General features: G+C 38.2%; 1 protein-coding gene across 1 annotated transcript in view; it reads left to right on the top strand.

The window, feature by feature from the left end:
• SCIN (scinderin) overlaps nucleotides 1-25,373 on the top strand; it is a 73,629-nt gene that overhangs the window by 39,335 nt on the left and 8,921 nt on the right. The window contains exons 5-11 of the mRNA XM_041728089.1: nucleotides 3,618-3,710; nucleotides 7,630-7,762; nucleotides 8,246-8,334; nucleotides 9,169-9,384; nucleotides 11,543-11,664; nucleotides 17,612-17,702; nucleotides 20,321-20,491. Coding sequence (XP_041584023.1) covers nucleotides 3,618-3,710; nucleotides 7,630-7,762; nucleotides 8,246-8,334; nucleotides 9,169-9,384; nucleotides 11,543-11,664; nucleotides 17,612-17,702; nucleotides 20,321-20,491 — 915 coding nt within the window. The remainder of the gene's footprint in view (nucleotides 1-3,617; nucleotides 3,711-7,629; nucleotides 7,763-8,245; nucleotides 8,335-9,168; nucleotides 9,385-11,542; nucleotides 11,665-17,611; nucleotides 17,703-20,320; nucleotides 20,492-25,373) is intronic.

A 25,373-nucleotide genomic window follows, 5' to 3' on the forward strand; every position in this document is an offset into this window, starting at 1 on the left:
AGCATGCTAGTTAAGAGCATACACTCTGGAGCCAGAGTTCAAATCCTGACTCTGTCCTTTGTTGTAAGCTGCATGACTGTGGACAAGTTAGTCTGTTTCTTGAAGCATCAAATGAGATAATAACTGCCCAGTTGATGTGAAGATGAAATGACTTGTTAAATCTAATGTTCATAGACTGGTGTCTGGTAAGTAGGGGTATATAAGCATCTTTTGTTTTTTAATTTATTTTAATTTTAATTTTTTTTTAAGAGAGAGCGAGCACACAAGAGTGGAGGGAGGGGCAGAGGGAGAGAGGAAAATCCTAAGCTGGCCTCACACTCAGCGTGAAGCCCGACTTGCACTCAGTCTCACAACCCTGAGATCATGACCTGAGCTGAAAGCAAGAGTTGGACACTTAACCCACTAAGCTACCTAGGTGCTCCTGTAAGCATCTTTTAAACAAAATTTATAAAGTCCCTGGCATGGCACATAGTAGCACTTGAGAAGCATTAGCTGAAGACATGTAATACACAATAAAAGGTAATAAATATCAACAAGTTTCAATACATGTGGTTTAGATAAGAAGGGTATTAGGTATTAAAGGGTAGTTTTAAACAAATAAAATCATGAGTTTTACACAAATATAAAATAACCCACATCAAAGATTTTATTTAGGGATGCCTGGGTGGCTCAGTGATTGAGTGCCTGCCTTCAGCTCAGGGCGTGATCCTGGGGTCCTGGGATTGAGTCCCACATCAGGCTTTCCACAGGGAGTCTGCTTCTTCCTCTGCCTATGTATCTGCCTCTTTCTCTGTCTCTCATGAATAAATAAACAAAATCTTAAAAAAAAAAAAAAAGATTTGATTTAAGGTCATTCATTAATGAGATAACTAGTAAGGGGAGCCTGGGTGGCTTAGTTGGTTAGGCACCCAACTCTTGATTTTTGGCTCAGGTCATGATTTCGGCTTAGGTCATGATCTCTCAGGGTCATGATATTGAGCCCTGCATTGGGCTCCATGCTGGGAGTGGATCCTGCTTAAGATTCTCTTTCTCCTTCTACCTCTCCCTCCATGCCTTCCATCCCTGCATGGAGCCTGCTTCTCCCTCTGCCTGTGTCTCTGCCTCTCTCTCTCTCTTTCTGTGTCTCTCATGAATAAATGAATAGAATCTTAAAAAAAAAAAAAGGAAAGAAAAGCTAAGTTCAGTCTGGAGCATTTTAAAGGATGATGATACTTTTAAGTGGAAATTTACAGAAAATAATTGAAGGAAGGGGAGGGGCAGGGAGGCTCCAAGCTGGAGTGACAGGGCTTGGCTAGGACAATAGATGAAATTTTTAAGAAACATTCTCAGATAAGACTTCTCTGTTTCCTTTCCTCTTTATATTGTCAAAATATATGTTTTTTTAAATGCACCAAGGATCATATAAGTTACATGTTAATCACTTGAGAAACTTAAAATGAATGTTTTAAATTTAGGCATTATCCTACCTATAAAAAAAAAAAAAGCTGTATTTATAGTTTATTTCAAGGATCAAAATATATAGCTTAGTTGATAAAGAGAACATGTTTAATTATTTTTCTCTTTCCAGGCAAGATATAGTATCCTTAAGGTCTGGGAAGGTAGTTAGAAACTCATTTGTTTACTCATACCCCAGAGAGGTATTTGGTAAATGCTTAGTTGTTCAACTGAACTTTATTTTTTTTTTTTTAATTTTTACTTATTTATGATAGTCACACACGGAGAGAGAGAGAGAGAGAGAGAGAGGCAGAGACATAGGCAGAGGGAGAAGCAGGCTCCATGCACCGGGAGCCTGACATGGGATTCGATCCCTGGTCTCCAGGATCGTGCCCTGGGCCAAAGGCAGGTGCCAAACCGCTGCGCCACCCAGGGATCCCTCAACTGGACTTTAAAATGATTCTTGGCAATACCTGACAATGTATATCATTCCCCTACCGTGCAGTTAAGCCTGTTTCTGGTAAATCCCACGGGTTCAACTCCCAACTGTGCTACAATCCTTTGAGAGGCTAATTAAGATCCTTGGCTCATATGGGAATTGTTGTCTGAAAATTAAAAGTTAGAGTGTGTCCCAAATCTCAGACTCACTTGGCCCACTGGGAAACTTCCAAGTATTAGTTGTGTCCTCAACCCAAATTGTTGATTCCAAACTACTGTCCTGATTGAAGCTGAATCACGAAAGGTTGCATAAGGAGCCTGTTCCTGCTCTTAGAAGACATGCAAACTTATAGCACAGTAAAGTTGTTTAAAAAAAAAAAAAAGCACCTTTGCAAGTGTTTTAATTTTTGTCTTGATCCTACTTTTAGCAAAAAAGAAAAACTGTATCATCATCATTTGATATATACAATAATTAAAATGTTTTATTGATCACTGTGTCAACAGAAAGATCTGCATGTTCCCAGAGAAAATAACTTCTGTAATGTGTTTCTAAACTGGAGGCAGTGTCCATACTTGAACAAGGATTAGAATTTATATACATTTTTATTGTTGCCTGGTATTTGGCAGTATGTATTTTCACACAATGTATTTTTTTTTAAGATTTTATTTATTCATTAGAGACACACACACACACACAGACAGAGACGGAGACAGAGACAGGCAGAGGGAGAAGCAAGCCCCATGCAAGGAACCCAACGTGGGACTCGATCTGGGGTCTCTAGGATCATGCCCTGGGCTGAAGGCGGTGCTAAACCGCTGAGTCACCGAGGCTGCCCCACACAATGTATTGTAGTGAAATAAAACACATTATGCACGTGTTTGTATATGAAATATTATATATGAAATGTATATGAAATATTTATTGAATCTAAATGAATATCTTCTTTGCATGTTCTAAACTTGAATTATGCTTATGTTGTTCTAAAAGTCACATTATTTAGTGTAAGTTTATATTTTTTTCCTGTCCTTGACATATTATATTTGTGTCAATTAATTTAATCAGTTAGGTTGCTTTGTATACCTCTATTTTTGTGATTGTAGTGAGTAGAAAATCAAAGCAGATTCAAATGTACTTTCTAATAATGCCTTATGTACTTGAACATTTGGATTATATCATATATTCAGAGAATAAATACATTCGTTTATTATTTGACAATCACTTATTGAGTATCTCTTATGCTCCAGAAACTATGCCATATATGTAGCAGGAAATAGCATTGTGTAGTCAAGAATTTGTCCTTTATCTAATGATAACGGTGCTCTACCCTCAAATAGTAATTTGATACAAGTTTTTGCAGTTAAACCTATAGATTACTTCTAGAAGTGGAGGTCACAAGAAGAAATTCTGTTATGGAAATGAATTTAGAAATCATATTTTAATTGATTCCTACTAGTCTAAAATAATATGAACACCTGTGCTTTCAAAGTGTAGGATTTTACTTTTCTTGGAAGTTCACATCATGGCAAATTCAGTGTTTGTTTACTTAATGCAACTGATTCATTTGATCCTTGGGAAAAGGCCAGTGTGGTATGATTGGTGAGAAATGTTTGAGCCTGGTTGTTTTAACTGCAAATATTTTATAATCTGTGTCTTTAGAAATATAAGATAGTTTACTTAAAAAAAGCTAAACCCTGCGTCCTTTAATGAGAGATCTTTATCTTTTTATCTGGTCACTTTTTTCTAGGTTTTAGGGACAAAGCCTGAGCTCAGGGATGGAGACGATGATGACGACATCGTAGCAGACATAACTAACAGGAAAATGGCCAAACTCTACATGGTAAGTTCACTGTTAGTGAGTTCTGTTGTTTTTACTAGACTGGATGTAGCCCAGAGGCCTGTTCTGGAAAGGACTCTGCTACAGCTGATAATTCTTGTTGCTCTCAAAGAGAAGTATGTTGGCAGAATCCATTCTTTGCTCTAGTGTGCTTATTAAAATTCCTCTTTTTGTTACTTACTTTCCTTAAAAATGTCAAATAATAAGTGAAATGATTGCTACAACTTAAATAAAATGATATAGGGTTGTGTGATAGTTTGCAACAATATGTTTTGATATATATGACATTCAATAAAATGTTTCCCTCATGGAATAAAAATACTTAGGAAACTTTTTCTTATAAAATTGTGATAAACTATAAAATCTTCACATTATTTTAATGTTACAGGAGGGCAAAGCTATCAAATCAAACAGCTGGGAGGAAACAGGGTAAAAACAGCCCTATCCTGGGCATTGGAGACCTTGTGGTGATCACCCACTAGATGACCTTGGGCAAGATATGACCATGCTGGATCTCAGTTTTTTTTATCTGAAAGAAAAAAAAAAAAGATTACATGAGAAGATTCTTTTTATGTTCCTTATGACTCCATGATTTTATTATTTTATTGCTGGTGAAAGTAACAGAAGCTACAGATGAACCATTTGAAGAGACTGCTCAAATGGGATCCTTCAAGAGTTCCCACCCCTTGTAACTTTCCAAGCACATGATTTGGAACAGACCATTAATCTCTTTGCAGAACTAAGTAGTCATCAGTCATCACAGGAAGGAGTTACATTTGCTTTTCTTTAAGGGAACTTCTAGCTCAGAAACTGATCTGAATGAAGAGCAAATGTGTCTAATAACTTGCATTTTGTAAAGGGGAAGTCTATTATTTTCTTCCTAGAAGGCAAAGGAAAATGTAGTCACCACTTCTGCTAAATACTGATGATTTTAATATAAGTCACACAGCAATTGTTATTCTAAAGACTTCACGGGGCACCTCAATGGCTCAATCAGTTGAGTGTGGGACTCTTGGTTTCCACTCAGGTCTGGATCTCCGAGTGTTGGGGCACAGTCTCCTTTGCATTTGCCTTTGCCTTTGCCCCAACCCCAGTGCATGTGCTCTCTCTCTCTCTCAATTAATTAATTAATAGTAGAAAGTAAAGTCTTTTTTTATTTTTAAAGATGTAAAGTTCATTATTTTTTAAAAATATTTTATTTATTTATTCATGAGAGACGGCGGGAGGGGAGGGGGGCAGACACAGGCAGAGGGAGAAGCAGGCTCCATGCAGGGAGCCCGACAAGGGACCGATCTTGAGTCTCCCAAGATCACACCCTGGGCTGAAGGTGGCGCTAAACCCCTGAGCCACCGGGGCTGCCCAGAAAGTAAAGTCTTAATGGCACTTTTTTTTCCACTACTGCTTACAAAATCCCCTTTCAACAGCTTAAATATCTTTTATGCCACATCATCAAATAAAACCATCCTTCCTCTTGGAGAGCATTATGAACTAAAATATTTTAAAATGTGAAAATGTTAATCCTGAATCATTGCTCCCTCTAGTGGATATATGATGTATTGCTTATATGTAAAATCCAAAATCTGTCTGAAAGTACTGTAATTTGGGATTGCAGAACATAGCTGGGAAGCAGAGTCACCTAGGAAATTTCTAAAAAAAAAAAAAAAACAGGATTCAAACCCCACCACAATGCTGCAAAAACAACCACTAATCTTGGGAGAACCCTGGAGTCTGCCTATTTATCAAGTACCAGGTGATTACCTTGTAACTAACAAGCTGGCCTTTGAAAAACAGTGAATTCTAACCTGGGCATTAATATCACTTTCAATTTTGCAAGACCACCTCCAGCTTTTTTAAAAATGTACTTTTTAATTTTTATTTTTAGGATTTTATTTGTTTGAGACAGATAGAGAGCACACAGGCAGGGGCAGAGGGAGAGGGAGAAGCAGACTCCCTGCTAAACAGGGAACTGGAAAAAGGACCTGATCTCAAGACCCTGAGATCATGACCTAAGCCAAAGGTAAATGCTTAATAGACTGAGCCACCTAGGTGCCCCTAAAAAAATGTTCTGTGGTTATTTCCAAACTTCAGGAGTCTAAGTAAATAACTATTTGTGACAGAAGAAATCTACTTTGACAACTTACACAAAATATACTTAAATTACAGGATTTAATTTGAAAGCAGTCTATAAGCATAGACTATAATGTGCCAATGCCTTCTTAGTATAGTGCTTAGTGTATGGTAGGCACTCAGTAAATGTTGAATAAATACATGTTTAAGCTTTAGCTTTTATTATATAGAATGAGTGTAAGATTATTATCTAGTTGATAAGATTATTCTAAAAATTAGTAATCATGTAAAGTTCATCACTTGGTGCCTATTATATAGAAATCTCTACAAACCTTAGCCATTACTATTATGATTATTTTCTGATGCTTTAGGTCTGGTGTTGAAGCTTAACCATTTTTAATGGTTCTTTTACCCCAAAAGACTTTTTTTAAAAAAAATTCCATGGTGTTGTTAGTTTTAAGTGTACAATATAGTGATTCAACAATTCTATACATTACTCAGTGCTCATGGTAATAAATGTACTCATAATCCCTTTCACCCATTTCACTCACCCCCCCCTTTCCTCTGGTAACCATCAGTTTATTCTCTAGAGTTAAGAATCTGTTAAAAAAAAAAAAAAAAAAAAAAAAAAAAGAATCTGTTTCTTGGTTTCTCTCTTTCTTTTTCCTTTGTTCATTTGTTTTGTTTCCTAAATTCCACATATGAGTAGCATCACATTGTATTTGTCTTTCTCTGACTGACTTATTTCACTTAGCATTAAACTGTCTAGATCTATTCTTGTTGCAAATGGCAAAACTTCATTCTTTTCTATGGCTGAGAATATTGTTTATATACATACCATATCTTCTTTATATATTTATCAGTCAGTGGATACTTGGGCTGTTTCCATAATTTGGCTATCGTAGATGACGCTGCTACAAACCTATGTAGCTGCATAGATCTTTTCAAATTAGTGTTTTTGGGCAGCCCGGGTGACTTGGTGGTTTAGCTCCGCCTTCCTCCCAGGGTGTGATCCTGGAGGCCTGGGATCGAGTCCCATGTCGGGCTCCCTGCATGGAGCCTGCTTCTCCCTCTGCCTATGTCTCTGCCTCTCTCTCTGTGTCTCTCATGAATAAATAAATAAAATCTTTGAAAAATTAGTGTTTTCATATTCTTGGGTAAATAAATACCCAGTAGTGGAATTACTGGGTCATATGGTAGCTCTATTTTTACTTTTTTGAAGAACCCCATTCTGTTGTCTACAGTGGCTGTACCAGTTTGCATTGCCACCACCAGTGCATGAAAGGTTTCTTTTTCTCCTCATTTTTGCCATCACTTGTTGTTTCTTGTGTTTTTTATTTTAGTCAGTCTGACAGGTTTAAGTGATACTGCGTTATGGTTTTGATTTTCATTTCCCTGATAATAAGCATGATGAGCATCTTTTCATGTATCTGTTGGCCATCTGAATGTCTTCTTTGGACAAACGTCTGTTCATGTCTTTTTTGCCCATCTTTAATTGGACTGTTTGGGGTCTTTTGGTGTTGAGTTATGTAAGTTCTTTATATATTTGGGATACTCACCCTTTATCAGATATGCCATCTAAACATATCATCTCCTATTCAGTATATTGTTTTTTAGTTTTATTGATTGTCCAAAGAACTTTCAAAAAACCTTTTAGGGTATAATTTGGCTCATGGATTTTTGTTATTTTTTTTCTTTTAAAGAGCTTTGTGGAGATACAATTTACATACTATACACATTTAAAGCATACAGTCTGATGGTTGTTCTTATGTTTACAGAGTTGTACAACCATCACCATAATGTAATTTTAGAACATTTTTATTATCTGCAAACAAGCTCATGGTTTTTATATTAGGTTTCAGATGCCAGTGGATCCATGAGAGTGACTGTGGTTGCAGAAGAAAACCCCTTCTCCATGGCAATGCTGCTTTCTGAAGAATGCTTTATTTTGGATCATGGTGCTGCAAAACAAGTTTTTGTATGGAAAGGTAAAAAATGTCATTGACATTGTAGCAGTGCTTCAGATTTACAGCTATTTCTTTGGAAAGGTAAAGAAAACATCTTTTCTGATTTAAAAAAAAGACTATCTTTTTTTTTTAATTAATTTTTATTGGTGTTCAATTTACCAACATACAGAAAAACACCCAGTGCTCATCCCAAGACTATCTTTTTGAGACTTGATCTGTAAATAGCTCATATAAAATGCAGACATCAAAACCATATTTTCTTCCTACTAGTATCATGTCAAGAATGATAGTGTTAAAGAAAGCATTAGGGCAATATAAAAAGTCTTTTTTATATAAGGCAATCATTATATTACTAACTATATTTAACATACTAGGAAATTTTTCCATTCTCATTGTTATATTTAAGTTGTAATTATGTTCATTGCTTGGTGCACAAATATTTCTTAATCATATGATATCTTCCCTCTCTGAAATTCTGTCTTTTTCATTTGTCCTCCATTTTAGGTAAAGATGCTAATCCCCAGGAGAGAAAGGCTGCAATGAAGACAGCTGAAGAGTTCCTAAAGCAGATGAATTATTCCACCAATACCCAGGTATGTGTGCAAATGAGCTGGCTAGTAAAAAATTAAAAACATGGGAACTCATCATATCTCTACAAAACTCATGAGAGAATTTGGTTCAAAGTAACATATGCATGAAAGTCCTCCTTCCCCACAATGTGTGTGTCACATTGTGTCCTGTGTCCCTAAAACCATAGGGAATGGTTGGAATTTTGTGAGGATGGAATTTTGCAGAAACTACCTATCAGACCATCTGTGGAGCTGCATGATGAAAAAAGGACCCCATCTACTTCCTCCACAGCATTTCAGTGAAGATAATCAACCACAGCTGGGTGAACTGAGAGCACTTTCCAGTTAGTCCGTAGAGCAAGTTGTCCAGACATGGGCTAATTCCCAGTTAAGATTTGGCTTCATCGACATCAGTTTAGACACCTGCCGCCTATTTACTCCGCCTTTTCTGAGTCTTTCAGCCTCATCCTTTCTCTTTAGTTTTATGTCCTGACCCAAGGAACATAACGAGATCATTTCTTCCAGGTCACAGACCTCTTATAAGCCCAATGGAGAAAAATAGTCATACATATTTGACTGTCATGGTAACACGAGAGAACTTTGTTCTTTCTTCCAGCATCCAAATTCAGTGCATTCACTTTCGCTATGACAGAAAGGAGTGTTGGACTGTTTTACCTTGAAATCTGATAACCTTCCATGTTACATTCACTTAAGGATCCCAGCTTCTAAGTTTCCATTGGTCATTGCAGAAACCAAGATAGTCTTTTCATTTCCTTAGTATTTTCTCCACTACTGGATGAATGATTTTCCTCTATTTTCTTTTTGTAATTATTATTATTATTATTTTTTAAATTTTAGATTCAAGTTCTTCCAGAAGGAGGGGAAACACCGATCTTCAAACAGTTCTTTAAGGACTGGAGAGAGAAGGATCAGAGTGATGGCTTTGGGAAAGTGTATGTTACCGAGAAAGTGGCTCGAATAAAACAAATTCCATTTGATGCCTCAAAACTACATACTTCTCCACAGATGGCTGCCCAGCACAATATGGTGGATGATGGTTCCGGCAAAGTGGAGGTATTTGGCTGTTTCTGTTTCTGTGTGTTTGTTTTCATCAAGACCACTTACACCAGTACACCTAGAAATGTAATTTCAGGGAACTACAAACATTGTACTTTTACTTGTTAATTTTATTTGTTAATGAAGATGGTCAGTGACTATATATTAAATCAGGAAATTTAAAGCCGGAAAAAATACTCTCTGACCTTCAATCCTGCTTTACAATGTGTATGTTAAGATCCCAGGAAGTTAGGTGATTTGTGCAAGATCACTTCATTATCATCTCAGAGATGTGATATGGAACCCAGCTGTCTTTTTCCTGGTCCAGAATTGCTCCTGCTCCTGGAACTGGGATTGTCCAGTCAGGGCATATTGCTTTGAGTGTACCAACTACCATTATTAGACCTTTCCTTGTACCTTACAGGTATTCACAGATGTGCTAAAATCACAGATATTTTTAGAGCATTCAAATTGTTTATTATTCCCCTTTTTTGCCAAAAAAAAAAAACAAAACAAAACACTAATAACACCCTATAATTCTCCTTAATTCAACTCTCTTCACCCTCTACTGTGGAGTAATCTCACTTAATAAAAACTGGGTAATGTCACGTCTTCTCATAAAATATTTTCATGGCTCTCCATAGTCTTCCTGAGAACATTGATCTTCATCTGGGCCTGCAAGAACTTTCATAATTCGATCCTTGCTTTCCTCTCTGCCTCACCTTTCCACTGCCTGAGGGCTCTTCCCCTCCCTTCTCCCTCTGGCTAAAGTCTCCACCTGTACTCCTTCATAATTCAGTTCAGTCACAAGCTGCATCTCTTTAAAAAGCCTTCCCTCTGCCCTGGAGCAGCCTTCCTTTGTGCTCAAACTATAAGTAATATTTTTCACAGAACCCATCATAAAATACTACAGAATTGATCATTTTTCTTCCTAGCCCTCTTGATAGTTCCTTGAGGGCAGGGATTGAATATTTTATCATTGTATTCCCAAGGCTTCCTACAGTGTTTGGAGCAAGGTATATGGTTGAGAGATTTAGGAAGTAGTTTTTCCTCTTTTCAAAGACACAAAGTGTGAATCTAAGCTCTCCAAGGGTTGTGGGAACTGCCAAGGGACAAATGCTCCTTTTGGCCATTGTCCGAGGGGTATCAGCTTCTGGTCTGGGTCTGTCTCCTACTCAGGTAATGTTTTTCTTACGCTCAGCACAGCCAGAGAACCTTGTTTCAGATTTGGCTCCCCAGCATCACCTGCAGTCTCCTTTGTCAGGTCACATTGTCTCTGAGATGTCTTGAGTCATCCCAGGACTTCTGAAGTCTGGAAACGTTCTCTAGATTTTTTGGGTTTAGCCTGGCAGTGCTGCTGTTTCTCCTCAGCTCACCAGGATGTCATGCTTCTCTCTGAAAGCACTGCCACTTGTTCATCTCCAAATTTTAAAGCAAGGGGCATATCATCTACCTCCCCCCTCCCCAGTAGGACATGCATACACAAAGTGCCTGGCAGGCTCTCTCCTGTTACTTTCTTGGTTCATCTAAAACTCTCATCTCTCCAACTTGGAGTGTTTTTAATCTGTGATGAGGATGAGAAACTAGAAAAAACTGGTTCTGCCTACTTTTATCTTTTCAGTCTTATGTCTGGATGGCACCTCTTGAAAATATTCAGGCAATTGGCATATTGATTATTTGGTCCCAATCTGTCACTGTTGCCTGAGGAGATATTGGTTTCATGCCTTACAGCGCAGGGAAAAAAAAAAATTTAACAAACAAGTTATCTCCCAGAGGATTGAAATATTTTATACAAGGGATATATTTCTGGGCTGAATGTTTTACTTCATTATTCCACTGAAGTCTCATGTTATTCTCACTAACCAATCGAACAGTCGGTATGTATTAATAGGCTCAGAACTGAGCTAAGTACTATGGAGGATGCAAAAAATATAAGCACCTAAAAAATCAGTCAACAAAATTGTCAAACTGATAAAATTTCTTCTCATTGCTTAATTTGAAAACTAGTTAGAAAAGTAATTTAAAAATTGTTTAACATAACAATAAGTCTAAAAAAATTTTTTTTAACTTCTGAAAAGTACTATTAGGTCAAGAAAATTTTAATTTTTTGCCTTCTGAAAAGTACTATTAGATCAAGAAAATTTTAATTTTGGTACACACATTCCATTCCTTTCAGATTTGGCGTGTAGAAAATAATGGTAGGGTCGAAATTGACCAGAATTCATATGGTGAATTCTATGGTGGTGACTGCTACATTATCCTCTATACTTATCCTGGAGGACAGATTATCTACACATGGTAAGTTTTCCTCTTTCATAAATCTCAAGTTTCAAAGAAGACAGATTCTGCTCCAAAGTGACATTTCATTAAATTCCATGGGATATGGGGTAGAATTATCCTATAGTTAGTCCAGTGAGATTTGTATAGCATGCATGTGGAATTTTATTTCAGTATGATTTTTGACTATATTTTGTAACTCCTGTCCATAAGCACGAGGAGGTTAGATGAAAATCATCCTTTCTAGGGGCATCTGAGTGACTTAGTTGGTTCAGCCTCTCTTTATTTCAGCTCAGGTCATCATCTCAGGGTCAGGATCTCAGGGTCATGAGAACAAGTCCAGGGTCTGCCTCTTCCACTCAGTAAGGAATCTGCTGGAGATTCTCTCCTCCCTCTGCCCCTCCCTCCACTCATGCATGCTCTCACTCTCTCAAATAAATAAATCAATCTTTTTCAAAAAATCATCCTTTCTAGTCTAGGAAAAGATTTTGGTATCCAAATGTAGTGTTCTTTTAGTGGGTATGTAGTTGAATATTTCACCTCCCTTGCAAGCTAACTCCAGCTGGCCAGCACTGGCTACCATGTATACTTATTGTTAAAATTCACAGAAGTCAGGGATCCCTGGGTGGTGCAGCTGGTTTGGCACCTGCCTTTGGCCCAGGGCGCGATCCTGGAGACCCGGGATCGAATCCCACATCGGGCTCCCGGTGCATGGAGCCTGCTTCTCCCTCTGCCTGTGTCTCTGCCTCTCTCTCTCTCTCTCTCTCTCTCTCTGTGACTATCATAAATAAATAAAAATTAAAAAAAAAATTCACAGAAGTCCCTCTTAATTGGAGCTGTGAAATTGCAGTGAGGCAAACCCTCTAAGTGATATATATAATTTATGACCCTGTTTCAAAATGATGCATTTTACTCTTGGTCCTCATGAAATTTGTGGCAATAGAAGAGAAAAAAAAATGCCAGTGTATCCACATCTTATATGGTTTTGCATAATGATTTGAGTTAACTGAGGGTTAAGTTTACTCAGAGTCCATGCCAAGGCCCTGATCAATGGGAAATATCCAATCAGGTAAGTTAAGTATACACACCATGCTGGGCTATTCCAAAGGCATGAGGATTCTGCAACAAGTCATATAGTGTGTGATTCTCAAATTATTTGTTAACAGAAATCAGGTAAAATAAAATATTTCTGAGAAGAAATAAAACTTTAAAAAAGAAAAAAAGAAGAACCTTTTCAAAGAAGATCATAAAACTGAGAGGTGTGGGTAGGAGGTGCAGGGGTCAAGAGAATCCTACTTTTGCCTATGTGGTACGTGGACGCAGGTCTCTGCTGACATGGTGAGGGTCCTACCAGTTGACAGATTCACCTCCATCCCTATAGTGTGACCACCTACCACTTACATTGACCAGTGCCTTGAACCCAACCATGTTCAGGAGGTGGAATGATTATCTTTATCCTGTAGGCTTTGGTACCCAAAGGGTGGTCTGGGAACCAGAAGCATCAGCATCATCAGTGAGCTAGTTAGAAATGTAGAATCCCAATACCCACCTTTGACCCACTAAAGTAGAACATGCATTTTAAAAAGATCACCAGATGATTCACATGCACTTTCATGATTAACAGGCACTGCACTGCCTTAGGCAATGGTTCCCATCATACTCTGTCAAGGATTAATGTATTTAGCTATTTAACTCTGTGTTTAAGGTGTCATCTTCATAGCAACCATTTTTTGGAGCAGCGTGTTTGTACTAGCAAAGTGCTAGATGTTTCCATTTATTATGTTTGTTCCTTACAACCGTGTTATTTTCAAAAATAAGGGGAAGGGAGAATCAAACGGATTAAGTAATTTACCCCACATTGACAACTGTCGTAATTGGTGAAGCAACATCTCACACCTTGATCTATAGCTCTCTTTAAGTCTAAAGCTGAGTGCAGCTATACCTTGGTATTTGGCCATTTGGCATTTCCTCTTCCAAAATTTTAATTCAGAAAAGTATTTGTGCAAAGCATGGCATTTGTAGGGATAATCAGTTGTTCTCAGTCAGCTTTTCTTTTACATTCTGTTTCTTAGTCTTCGTCTTAACTCTTTTTTTTTAAAGATTTATTTATTTATTCATGAGAGAAACAGACTGAGAGAGAGAGAGGCAGAGATATAGGCAGAGGGAGAAGCAGGCTCCTTGCAGGGAACCTGATGTGGGACTCGATCCCGGATCCCAGGATCATGACCTGAGCGGAAGGCAGGCGCCCAACTGCTGAGCCACCCAGGTATCCTTTAAGTCTCTTTTGTATATGAAAAATATAATTGATTGTGGCACTTAGATCAAACAAGAAAGACTAAACAAGGAATTCAAAAGACTATTTTGAAAAATTAACAATTTGCAATCTATGTGAATAACTATGTGGATATAACTAAAGCAGATGAAATCAGATGATCAATGCTAAATGCAGTTACTATTTCTCAAATTATTTGAAAGTATTCACTGAACACTTTCTATGTGGCAAGCACTGTGCTAGATACATACTAAAGATAGAGTGGTTAAAAAAAATATATGACCTGTGTTTCAAGAATTTACACTTTAAAGGAAGCAGGTGATTAGGCACTTCAATAAAGTATGAAGTATTTTAAGATAAAATCAAGCTGATCTTTGGGAAATTCAAGACAAGACCTCTAAGCCCACTCCTAGGGCTCCTAGAAGAAGGGACATCTAAGTAGAAGCAGAAGTAGCAGCGAGGCAGGCCAGCAAATAGAGAGGTTTTTCTAAGCAATGCAGAGAAAGTATGCTCTCATCTATTAGTAACAAGCAAAGTTAGGGAGCAAAAGATAAAATCGGAGAAATCAGAAGGAGCCAACCGGTGAATGGCCTTGTAAGTGTCTGGGGAGCATGAACTTTATTTTCAGGGTATTGGAAACCAGTCAAAGAGTTTGCTCAGGGCAGTAGTATGATTGGCTTTCCTCTTAGAGAAGTTATTCTGGTTGACATCTCTATGAGAATGGACTGATAGGAGAAGATCGTTGGCAGGGGAGGCCATTGGGAATGTGTTGCAGTCATCCAGCTGAATGAGAATGTGGCCAGAACTGAGTGTTAAAAGCATCAGGGAGAGAACTTAATACCAATGTGTGGTATTAAGGTGTTGGCATCTGAACGACTGGCTATGGGAAACAAGATGACCACATCAAGGGTGACCCCAGATTTCTAGTCCATGCACAAGTGGGTAGTGTCTCATTCACTGAGATAGAAAACTTAGGAGGAGAGCAGGTTTGGCCCTCACTGTAAAATATTCAAAGGGAAAAGTTGAGAATATGCCACACTCTTAATAGTTACTCTCTTTGGGATGGAGGGAGAGATCATTTAATTTGTTCTTTTCAATTTTATGTGTTCGGGTTTTCTATGATGAGAATTGATTTTTATAAAATATCAAGAATATAAGTTAGATACCTGAGAGTCCTTTTGAGAGTCTTTGCCATTTAATATCATGGATGTTAAATACAGAAGTTTGTTAACATTGTATGGTTTGTAGGACTTCAAAGCTTCTATGAGAACAGTGAAGAGATATTTAGAAAATAAGCAGATCTCTTGAAGATTATCTTTCAAACTAAACAACTTCACAGTTAATGTGATAATTTTGGTGCAGGGGTGCAAATGTTTAAGTCCAGGAGGCACAGCAGAAGGTGAAGGACTGGAATTAACTACTGAACACACATATATGTTATTGTTTTTATTCCTGAAACCACTTATATTCTAAAATGGTAGGGTGAAAAAACATTTCAGCAGTGATCTTTTCTCTGGAATGTCAGGTAATTGAAATTAAACAAATATTGTTGAACAATGGCAATGATGAATCTCTCAAAGCAATAAATTCCATTTTCATGCAGCATTTATTTTTAATTTGTAACAAGCGCCAAAAGTTTATAAAGAAGAAATCCTGTCAAAGTAGACTGTTCCTCCCCACCCCCAGCACCCAAACATAGATTTTCAAAGCTAGAGATAAAGAGCAACCTTATTATGTATTCGTTGCAGTAGCATATTTAACCCTCTGCATCAGAGATCCATAAAGCAAACTGGTCTGAATCTGTGTGGTTGGGTGCATGGGTCACTTTGCCATGGAGTAGAAAAGGTAAATAGTGAAGAAAAACATTTTAAAAATTTTATTCATTCATGAGAGACACACAGAGGCAGTGACATAGGTAGAGGGAGAAGCAGGCTCCTCATGGGAAACTCAATGCGGGACTCAGTCCCAGGACCCTGGGATCATGCCCTGAGCCAAAGGCAGACACTCAAGCACTGAACCACCCAGGTGCCCCAAGTAGTGAAAAATTTATTGAGAGTGTCCAAAGGTGGAAGTTTGGTGAGGCTTTCCAGGTTTGCTTGTTGAAATACTTCAGAGGTAAAAAAAATGGGAATTGAAACAAAAATTTGGTGATACTGTCTATAGTCAGTTGAGTGTTTTTCTACAGAAAAAAAGAGGAAACAGAGAAGTCGGGGAATTGCAGATGTGTCAGAGAAATGACAAGTGGTAACAGATCCAGCTGTCACCCACAGCTCTGTTACTCCCCACTCTGTGGTCCTGGTGGTTCACAGAAGTGTTTGTTCACATTATAGGCTCCTTGAAAATTTAGGCTATTAGCATTAAAGGACTATATTTTCATGAGTGTCTTTATTAGGGAAAACATTTTTTATTTTCTTTCAAATATGTGCTTCTTGTGAGCATGTCCCTTTTTTTTTGCCCCCCCCCCCCGCATTGTGAACATTTTTATATCATTTCACCCTGTTGGTGCAATGAAATATTCTGATATAAACAAAGCATGTTTCCTGTACCCAGTGTTTTTGGGGTGTGTGTATGTATATGTGTGTGTTACCCAGGATGGGAGGTTATTGCTAATCTGTTCTGGGTATTGGACAAGTAGGTCACTCTTAAAATTTCAGAAGAAAAGATATGGTTAACCTCTTTTAAAAAAAAGATTTATTTATTTTAGAAAGAGAGAGCATGTGTGCAAGTGGGGGGAGAGGGGCAGAAGGAGACAGAGAAATTCTCAAGCCCCCATTGTGGGGATTGATCTCATGACCTTGAGATCATGACCCAAGCTGAAATCAAGAGTTGGATGTCAAACCATCTAAGCCACCTGGGTGCCTTGGTTAACTTCTCAAATCCATTTCCAGGATTAGTGTTTCTCCTGCTAACCCCTAGTGAGACAGAGATGAGAAAATAGGCTAGAAAGAAACTGCTCAATGCTTTGGCTTCCCTCCCGACCCGCCCCCCCCCGCCCCCAAGTCATCAAACAAGCAGATCTCCCAAAGGTTGCTTTACAGGTTAAGCTAGAGTTTGGAGATATAATCACAAGCTACCTTAGAAAGAGAAATTGGAAATGAACTGAATGAACTGATTTATTGGCCCTTATTATCTGGGTCTCTGGTAGAACTAAGCCACTTTTATGGTTTTACTGATAATTCCTTTAAAGAATCGCTAGAATGACAAAACAGGGCCACTCCACTACCTACTTCTGATGATTATTTTCTTGATTTTTCTGGGTCCAGACATTTGTTACTATGGTCACCAAATATTCATGTAATGATAGGATGCTTCTAATATCCGCCTAACAGATGAGGCTCATATTCTACTCAAATATATTATTTTTACTGTGGAGATGGTTTCCCAAAATAGGCAGCTCCAAATTGAAATGAGACTGCCCTGATTACTTAGCTATGTTATATAAGGAGCTAAGCCTCAATATTTTTTTCTATAAAATGAGGACAGAAATATAATTATCATGTATAGTCCTAGGCAACACACAGGGGTAGTCCATGGCTCAGTGTTAGTACTTTCAAAAAACAATAGCTTCCGTGGGTATATCACGTCAAAACGGTTTCATCTTGATCTTTCATAATGACTTAAGTCTCTGAAATGCCTACATTAGAAAGTCTTAAAAACGTAAATACAAACTAATTTATTTTACTTTGGTTCCTCCAGGCAAGGAGCGAATGCCACACGAGACGAACTGACAACATCTGCATTCCTGACGGTTCAGTTGGATAGGTCCCTCAGAGGACAGGCTGTGCAGGTTGGGATAGTTTTACTCCCAGAGCACATGCAAGTTAAAGTTTTGCTAGCCAGATGATTAGTTAAAGCCTTCCTCTCAAGTTGGGATGGGAATTTGACATTTTCTAAATATTGCATCTTTTTCATTTTGCAACTTAAATATTCCTACTTTAATGCCATACTATTTCTCTCAGATTCTGGAAAAGAGAGAGCAAACAAAACTAAAAACAAAAAGCTATTAGTAGATCTAAGGAACCCAAAGAATTGACAGTTGACATTAAACTATTCTACCCAATTTATTATTTCCAGGTGATCACTTTCCAGTTTTCAAATCATTGTAAATGTGTCTTTACTTCTTAAAGGGTAATAATTAAATAGGGAGGTAAGTCAAATATTTTAGTACAGAGAATCTAAGATGTGGCCGCTAAATTTGGTCTTCTGGCTGGTTTCTTTCCTGTCTTGGTGCTTGTTAATGGATATATAAAGCAATTTAAATTTAAATGTAAATGTTCATATAAACTTTTTAATTTTTTTTATAAATTAGCAAGATGACTGAATTTTTAAAATGCACTGAACTCTACTTTCCCATGAACTGTTACATTCACTTCTTGAAGAATTTTTTTTTAAAGATTTTATTTATTCATAAGAGACACAGAGAGAAAGAGAGAGAGAGGCAGAGACACAGACAGAGGGAGGAGCAGGCTCCATGCAGGGATCCCGATGGGAACTCGATCCCAGGACTCCAGGATCACACCCTGGGCTGAAGGCAGGTGCTAAACCACTGAGCCACCCAGGGATCCCCTTGAAGAAATATTTCTAGTTAAGAACTGACATCAGTGTCATGGAATTGATCTTTAAAGTGTTCCTTACCAAAATATGCAAAAACTTTGAAGATCTACATTGTCCTTTATAAATTCTGTCTTTTGTGATAAAATATTTGGTATGCCCAGTGAATGAATTTCCATTAATTATTAGCCCACTGGAAAAAAAAAATATTAGCCCACTGAATCCTAAATTCACAATGAAATGGTAATGTTTAGTTTAATCACTAGATGGCAGTAGTTTACAATAATGTATAAGCAGCTCCAGTGCTGTACTGCTGTTTTAAAATTCTTTGTAGTGTACATTAGCAGTAGTGAAAGTTTTTCAACTTACTTTTTATCTCTTTTATTTTAATTTAGCAGTGGAAAATGGGTCTTAATCAGGGGCCATCTTTTTTTTTATGTTGGCAGTTGAAATTTTCTCACTGTTACAGGAAATGCCAAGCCAACAACAGTTTTTTAGGTAATCCTAGCTAACCTTGTGACTTAAAAGACATTTTCATAAGTTACTACTTGCTTATTTGAATGTCTACTAATTGGAAGATATCTGTAAGGAGTGCCTGGCTGGTTCTGTCAGTAGAGCATGTGAATCTTGATCTTGCAGTTGTGAGCTCAAGCCCCACATTGGTATAGAATTTACTTAATTTTTTTTTTAATAAAATAAGAAAGAAAGTTAATTATTTTCAACGTTCTTTAGACCTCTCTGCTATGGTATGTGCATCAGCATTCTCATTTACTTGGCTTCTAGAAAAAGACACACTAGGTGTGTAAGACAGTTCATTTTTAGCATTGGGCAAAATAATTGAAAAAATATAGAGAACTGACACAAAAGTTGAACTATGTAAAAAATTGCATCAATAATTTATGTAAGAAATAGGAAGCTCGGTCAGCCTGGGTGGCTCAGCGGTTTAGTACTTGCCTTCAGCCCAGGGCATGATCCTGGAGACCCTAGATCGAGTCCATGGAGCCTGCTTCTCCCTCTGCCTGTGTTGTTGCCTCTCTCTCTCTCTCTCTCTCTCTCTGCGTCTCTCATGAATAAATACATAAAATCTTAAAAAAAAAAAAGAAATAGGAAACTCATTTCTAATCCAATATCTGGTGTTAAGCTAATAGGTGAAATTAAATAATTTATCATTTACTTTTTTCAATTTTCTTATCCTGAAAAGTCCTTATATTACATATTTTAAAGTGCTTGTATTAAGCAAATCTATTACCATTTCTATGAATAAAAAGTAGAAAATATATTGTATTTATTTTTGCCAGATTTTGATGCTTAGAGGCTATGTTATAATTTTTCATTTCATAGCTGTAGATATGTACAAGTAATGAGTATGCTTTGGTGTCATCTTATTTTTGGAAGCATTTAAATGCACATCTCTTTATCTTCTGAACAAGATCCAAGACATTTCAGAAACAAGAGTGTCACTACACAGCTATCAAATGTGGGTGCTCTTGAAGAAAGAGTAATTTTTACAGTGACTTACATCAGCACTTTGTTGTTTTTTCTCTTTTGAAGATGGCCATGAACACACTCACGACTTTATACTTTCTGGATGCAGGAAGTGGTGCAGTAGGGTGATATTTCCTCCTACAAGAAATGGCTCAGTGTACTGTGTCTGGAGTCAAAGACTCTTAAGTTAGCAAGAACACTGTGCCTGATTAGCATTAACCCATATTATCTGATAATCATCATGCCTCCTGCTCTGGATTATTTATTTATTTTTTGTTTTGTTTTCTAAAAGGAAAATAACACATGTGGAAATAGAACCCTCCTTCGTTGTGCCCTTCATCACATTTCTTTTATCCACCGCCCTCCCAGATCCGAGTCTCCCAAGGCAAAGAGCCTGCTCACCTGCTGAGTTTGTTCAAAGACAAACCGCTCATTATTTACAAGAATGGAACATCAAAGAAAGGAGGTCAGGCACCTGCTCCCCCTACACGCCTCTTTCAAGTCCGAAGAAACCTGGCATCGATCACCAGAATCATGGAGGTAATGTCATGCATTCAATAGAACGGGCCCTATTTATGGACTTCCCAGTGGACCTGAGCCATTAACAAATATGAGTCTTCAAAAAAATTGTCAAGTAAACTCCCTGTCTTTTGAAAATTAATCCATTATTCGCATAAGAACAAAAACAAAACAAAACAAAAAAACAAAAGCAGGAGAACCAAGTAAAAAGTTAACTGTAGAGACCAGCCCTCTCACACTTTTCAGTTGCATTGTATCAAAACAAATGAATTTTAAGAATAATGTAGCAGATCAAATGGTCAAGGGCCTGAGGCAATTGAAGCTTTATCTTGAAAGGCCTGGAGGAAGATGGATGGCAGGTGATGGTCAGGTGGTCACACAGAGAAAATTTGAGAGGGAAAACCATTCTTGGTAAAACTGTAACAAATGCGGAAGGCAAGCTTCCCTATATTGGGCCAGAGCCATTACTCAACCGTCCAAATAAGCTGTCTCTGACAGCAGCTGTCAAAGAACTCAAACCCCATATCACAGGTCAGAAGACAAGAAGACCTCCAGGTATGGACAAGCCAGTAGGGCCCGGGTGTTTAAATGGCTGAGTGTTTTGACCTCTAGATAATCCATTACCTTTCATGACCCAGACACCTCAGTCACCATTGAAATCTCAAGGCACTGAGGGGGGCACTTGACGGGATGAGCACTGGGTGTTATTCTGTATGTTGGTAAATTGAACACCAATAAAAAATAAATTTATAAAAAAAAAAAAAGAAATCTCAAGGCTCTCCAGTCATACCTAAACTGCCCTACACATTCTGTAACCCCCACATTCGGACCCACCCGCCAACCCTCCCCTTCACACAATCCATTCAGCCAAGCCCTTGACACTGGGCAGGTCATGGCATACCCTCCACCTGCAACCTCTTCTCTAAACCAGCCTCCCCCATTACCTTCTTTCTCTGTGACTGTCCTCTGAGGACACAGAGTCTCATGCAGCCCTCTATAGTTGTTTTTCCCCAATGTCCTCTTACCAAGTAGGGGTGTGGGTGGGGTACTCCCCTGGCTCACTCTTGCCTCTTTGACTTTTGTCCTTCTTATCAGACTCTTCCTCCCTTAGCTTCCTGGTGCCACCATCCATGGAGCTGCCAGTCCTTCCTCTCTTATTCTATGGTGGCTTCAGCCATTGTCTCACTGAGGACAGAACCTCCAACTTCTGTCCATAACCCCTGCCTTCTTGCCTTCCTAAGGGCTTTCCTGAGTTTCCCTTGGTCTCGTGTTCTTACTTCATTTCCAGTTCATCATTATGGTGGGCAGTGATCTCCTTACTCTTCTGTATCAGCAGCGCATTCTTCCTCTCCGGATCATTTACTTCAGAATGCAAGCATGCCTTTAAAACACTCCCGTCTTCCTTTAAAAACTCTCTTAACCCTGATCTTCCCACCTGTCATGTTGTTTTCTCCGTCCTGCTTAAGAGCACAGGCCCTCAAAGCATTGTCCTCACTCACTCCCTGTCCCTTCATGGTTAAGTCCCTTCTCCTCTCATTCTGGCCTGTTACCTCATGCCTGCCTTTAACGGAGTCAAACCTCTTTCTGACCTCTTTCCTTAAGCTTCCAGTGGCCTTTGCCGTAATCATTCTTCCCTAGCTTCTTGAAACACTGTTTTTTGTTTTTTTCTCTAAGACCTTTGAAGCACCACACTTATCAAGATTTCCTCCAAACTTCTGAAGAGTGTTTTCACTCCACTTCTCACGCCAATCCAGTTTCTGCTTCTCCTCCTCTGTGTGTCTTCCAAATCCCCAATGCTCAGTCTTGGCCGTCTCCATGGCATTCTCATTCAGTCATATCATTTAAATGCTGTCATATGTATTGACCTCATCTAGAACATTCTGTACACAGATTCTCATGTGTTCAATTATGATATATATACACTTTTTAATCTGTGACATTAACCATTAAGCTCTCCTCTGCAGGCACTCTCAGCTGATTTTAGATGGAAGAGTCAGTGAGAATCCTTGCATTCCTGGTCTCTTCTGGCATGCATGTTTTTTATGAGACATGTGAGCTGCTTATGATGTGGTTCCTTTGTTTGCTTGCTGCCTCTCAAACTGTCCTTCACATTCCCCTCCTGTCTGAAATCTGCTCATCAGAATCATTGTTTGTAAAGCTTTCTATTTTCATCTCTTGGGAAGCTAAAGCTTTATAATGTCCTATTTTGGAACTACCTTCCTGATGTCACACTGCTCTGTGTGGGGGCCTATTGTACCCTGTCTATCATCCGAGCTCTTTGCTCTGTAGCAATAAGGAGACATTGGGATGAGAAGTTGGCAATCCTGGTTCCTATTAGTCTTCATCATCACATCTGGTAGATTCCTTTGACTCTTAGTCCAAAAGGCTTTGTTCCTACAAAAAAGAGATGATTGTAACCAACCCCTGGAACACATCTTTAACATTTCCAACAGATTGTATGTCAAGTATACTTTAATAAAAATATTAATCAAAATAAAACTTCTAGTATCTATTTCTTCCTCCTTTAGTGCTCTTTCTGGGAATAGGGTTCTGATGAACTTGGTGAAATCCAGCTGTCCACATAATTAATGGCAGCTCAACTCAGTTGATGAAACACCATCATTGGGCAGCTCAGCATCACTTCCTTCTTGAAACTCCCTCAGCCCTTGGCCTCAGAACACCACCCTTGATTTTTTTTTTTCCACCCTTGATTTTGTTCCTCTCTCATGGCTGCTGCATTTCAGGCTTGCTCACTGATTCTTCTTCATCACATTGAGTCCCTCAGTGGTGCAGAAAGTCATTCATATACTGTCATAGTCACATAGTCATGTGGTCAGACAGAGGTCCTCACAGAGTCTGACACAGAGTCACAGAATCACAAGTTTATAGGCGTGAAGGCACAGGGCCATCATAGGACCTTTGGCCTGTGACTGTACATGCTTGCCCTGCCCTGATGTTGCACTTTCAGCCTCCCCTTCAGGCCAAAGCCTGGGCCCAAGTGGGTCCTTCTCATTTCTCTGTGACCATAGAGAGCAGAACTATGCTAACCTAGCTGATCTCAGACAGTGGCCACAGCTTCTTGGTTGAAAGAAAGGGACATATCAGTGCTGTGTTACTAATCTGCTAAAGTCTTACACAATTTGAGTTACAATTTATCAGAGCCCAGAGAACCCTTTAGTGAATTTGCATTGTTATTTCTTTGCCGACATTGGACTCCAGTCCCTGTTTTATGATTTTTTAGGTGTCCCTTGGTAGCTTTAAAAAAATTTCAGTGTAGTTAATATACAGTATTATATTATTTTCAGGTGTACAATATAGTGATTCAACAATTCTATACATTACTAGGTACTCATGGTAATAGGTGTAATCTTAATCCCCTTCGTGTATTTCACTCATCCCCCCACCTCTCCTCTGGTAGCCCTGTTTGTTCTGTATAGTTAGGGATCTGTTTTGGTTTGTCTCTTTTTTTTTCCCTTTGTTCATTTGCTTTGTTTCTTAAATTCCACATATGAATGAAGTTATATGGTATTTGTTTTTCTCTGTCTTGTTTCACTTAACATTATACTCCATAGATCATGTTGTCAAATGGCAAGATCTCCTTGCTTTTTATGGCTGAATTATATATATACACCACTTCTTCTTTATCCATTTACCCATCATTGGACACTTGGGCTGCTTCCATCATTTGGCTGTTGTAAATAATGCTTCAATAAACACAGGCACATAAATCCTTTCAAATTTGTGTTCTCAGATTTTTGGGTAAATACCCAGTCATGCTATTACTGGAGCATAGTGTAGTTCTATTTTTAGCTTTTTGAAGAACCTCCATACTGTCTTCCACAGTGGCTGCACAAGTTTGCATTCCCACCAACAGTGCACAACGATTGTGTTTTTGATTTTAGCCCTTCTGACAGGTGTGAGGTGATCCCTCATTGTGGTTTTAATTTGCGTTTCCCTGATGATGAGTGATGTTGAGCATATTTTCATGTGTCTGTTGGCCATCTGGATGTCTTCTTTGGAGAGATGTCTGTTCATGTCTTCTGCCCAATTTTAATTGGATTATTTGCTCTTTTGGTGTTGAGTTATTTAAGTTCTTTAAATATTTTCGATACTAACCCTTTTTCAGATTTATCACTTGCAAATATCTTCTCCCATTCAGTAGGGTGTCTTTTAGTTTTGTTGGTTATTTCCTTTGCTGTGTAGAAGTTTGTTTTGTTTTGATGTAGTGTCAATAGTTTATTTTTGCTTTTGTTTCTCTTGCCTCAGGAGACATATCTAGAAAGATGCTGTTATGGCCGATGTCAGAGAAATGACTAGCTGTGCTGTCTTTTAAGAATTCTGTAGTTCAGGTCTCCCATTTAGGTCTTTAATCCATTTTGAGTTAATTTTTTTGTGTGGTATAAGAAAGTGGTTCAATTTCATTATTTTGCATTTAGCTCTCCAGTTTTCCCAATACCACATGTTGAAGAGAATTTTTCCATTGCATAATCTTGCCTTCTTTGTCAAAGATTAATTGACCTTATAAGCATGGCTTGATTACTGGGCTTTGTATTCTGTTCCACTTATCTTTGTGTCTATTTTTGTACCTTACCATACTGTTTTGATCACTACAGCTTTGTAGTATACCTTGGAAGTTTGGAATTGTGATACCTCTAGTTTTGTTTTTCTTTTTCAAGATTGCTTCAGCTATTCAGGGTATTTTGTAGTTCAATACAAATTTTAGGATTGTTTGTTATAGTTCTGTGGGAAAATGCTGTTGGTATTTTCATAGAGATTGCATTGAATCTGTAGATTGCTTTGGGTAGGTGTCGCTTTGGTTATTTGGAAAACTTTCTTCAGGAGAGAAGAACTGAACATCTTTGCTTTATGTATATCATTTATGCATATTACACCCACTTTCAAA

This window comes from Vulpes lagopus, chromosome 13 (assembly GCF_018345385.1).
Source record: "Vulpes lagopus strain Blue_001 chromosome 13, ASM1834538v1, whole genome shotgun sequence".
Lineage (NCBI taxonomy): Eukaryota > Metazoa > Chordata > Mammalia > Carnivora > Canidae > Vulpes > Vulpes lagopus.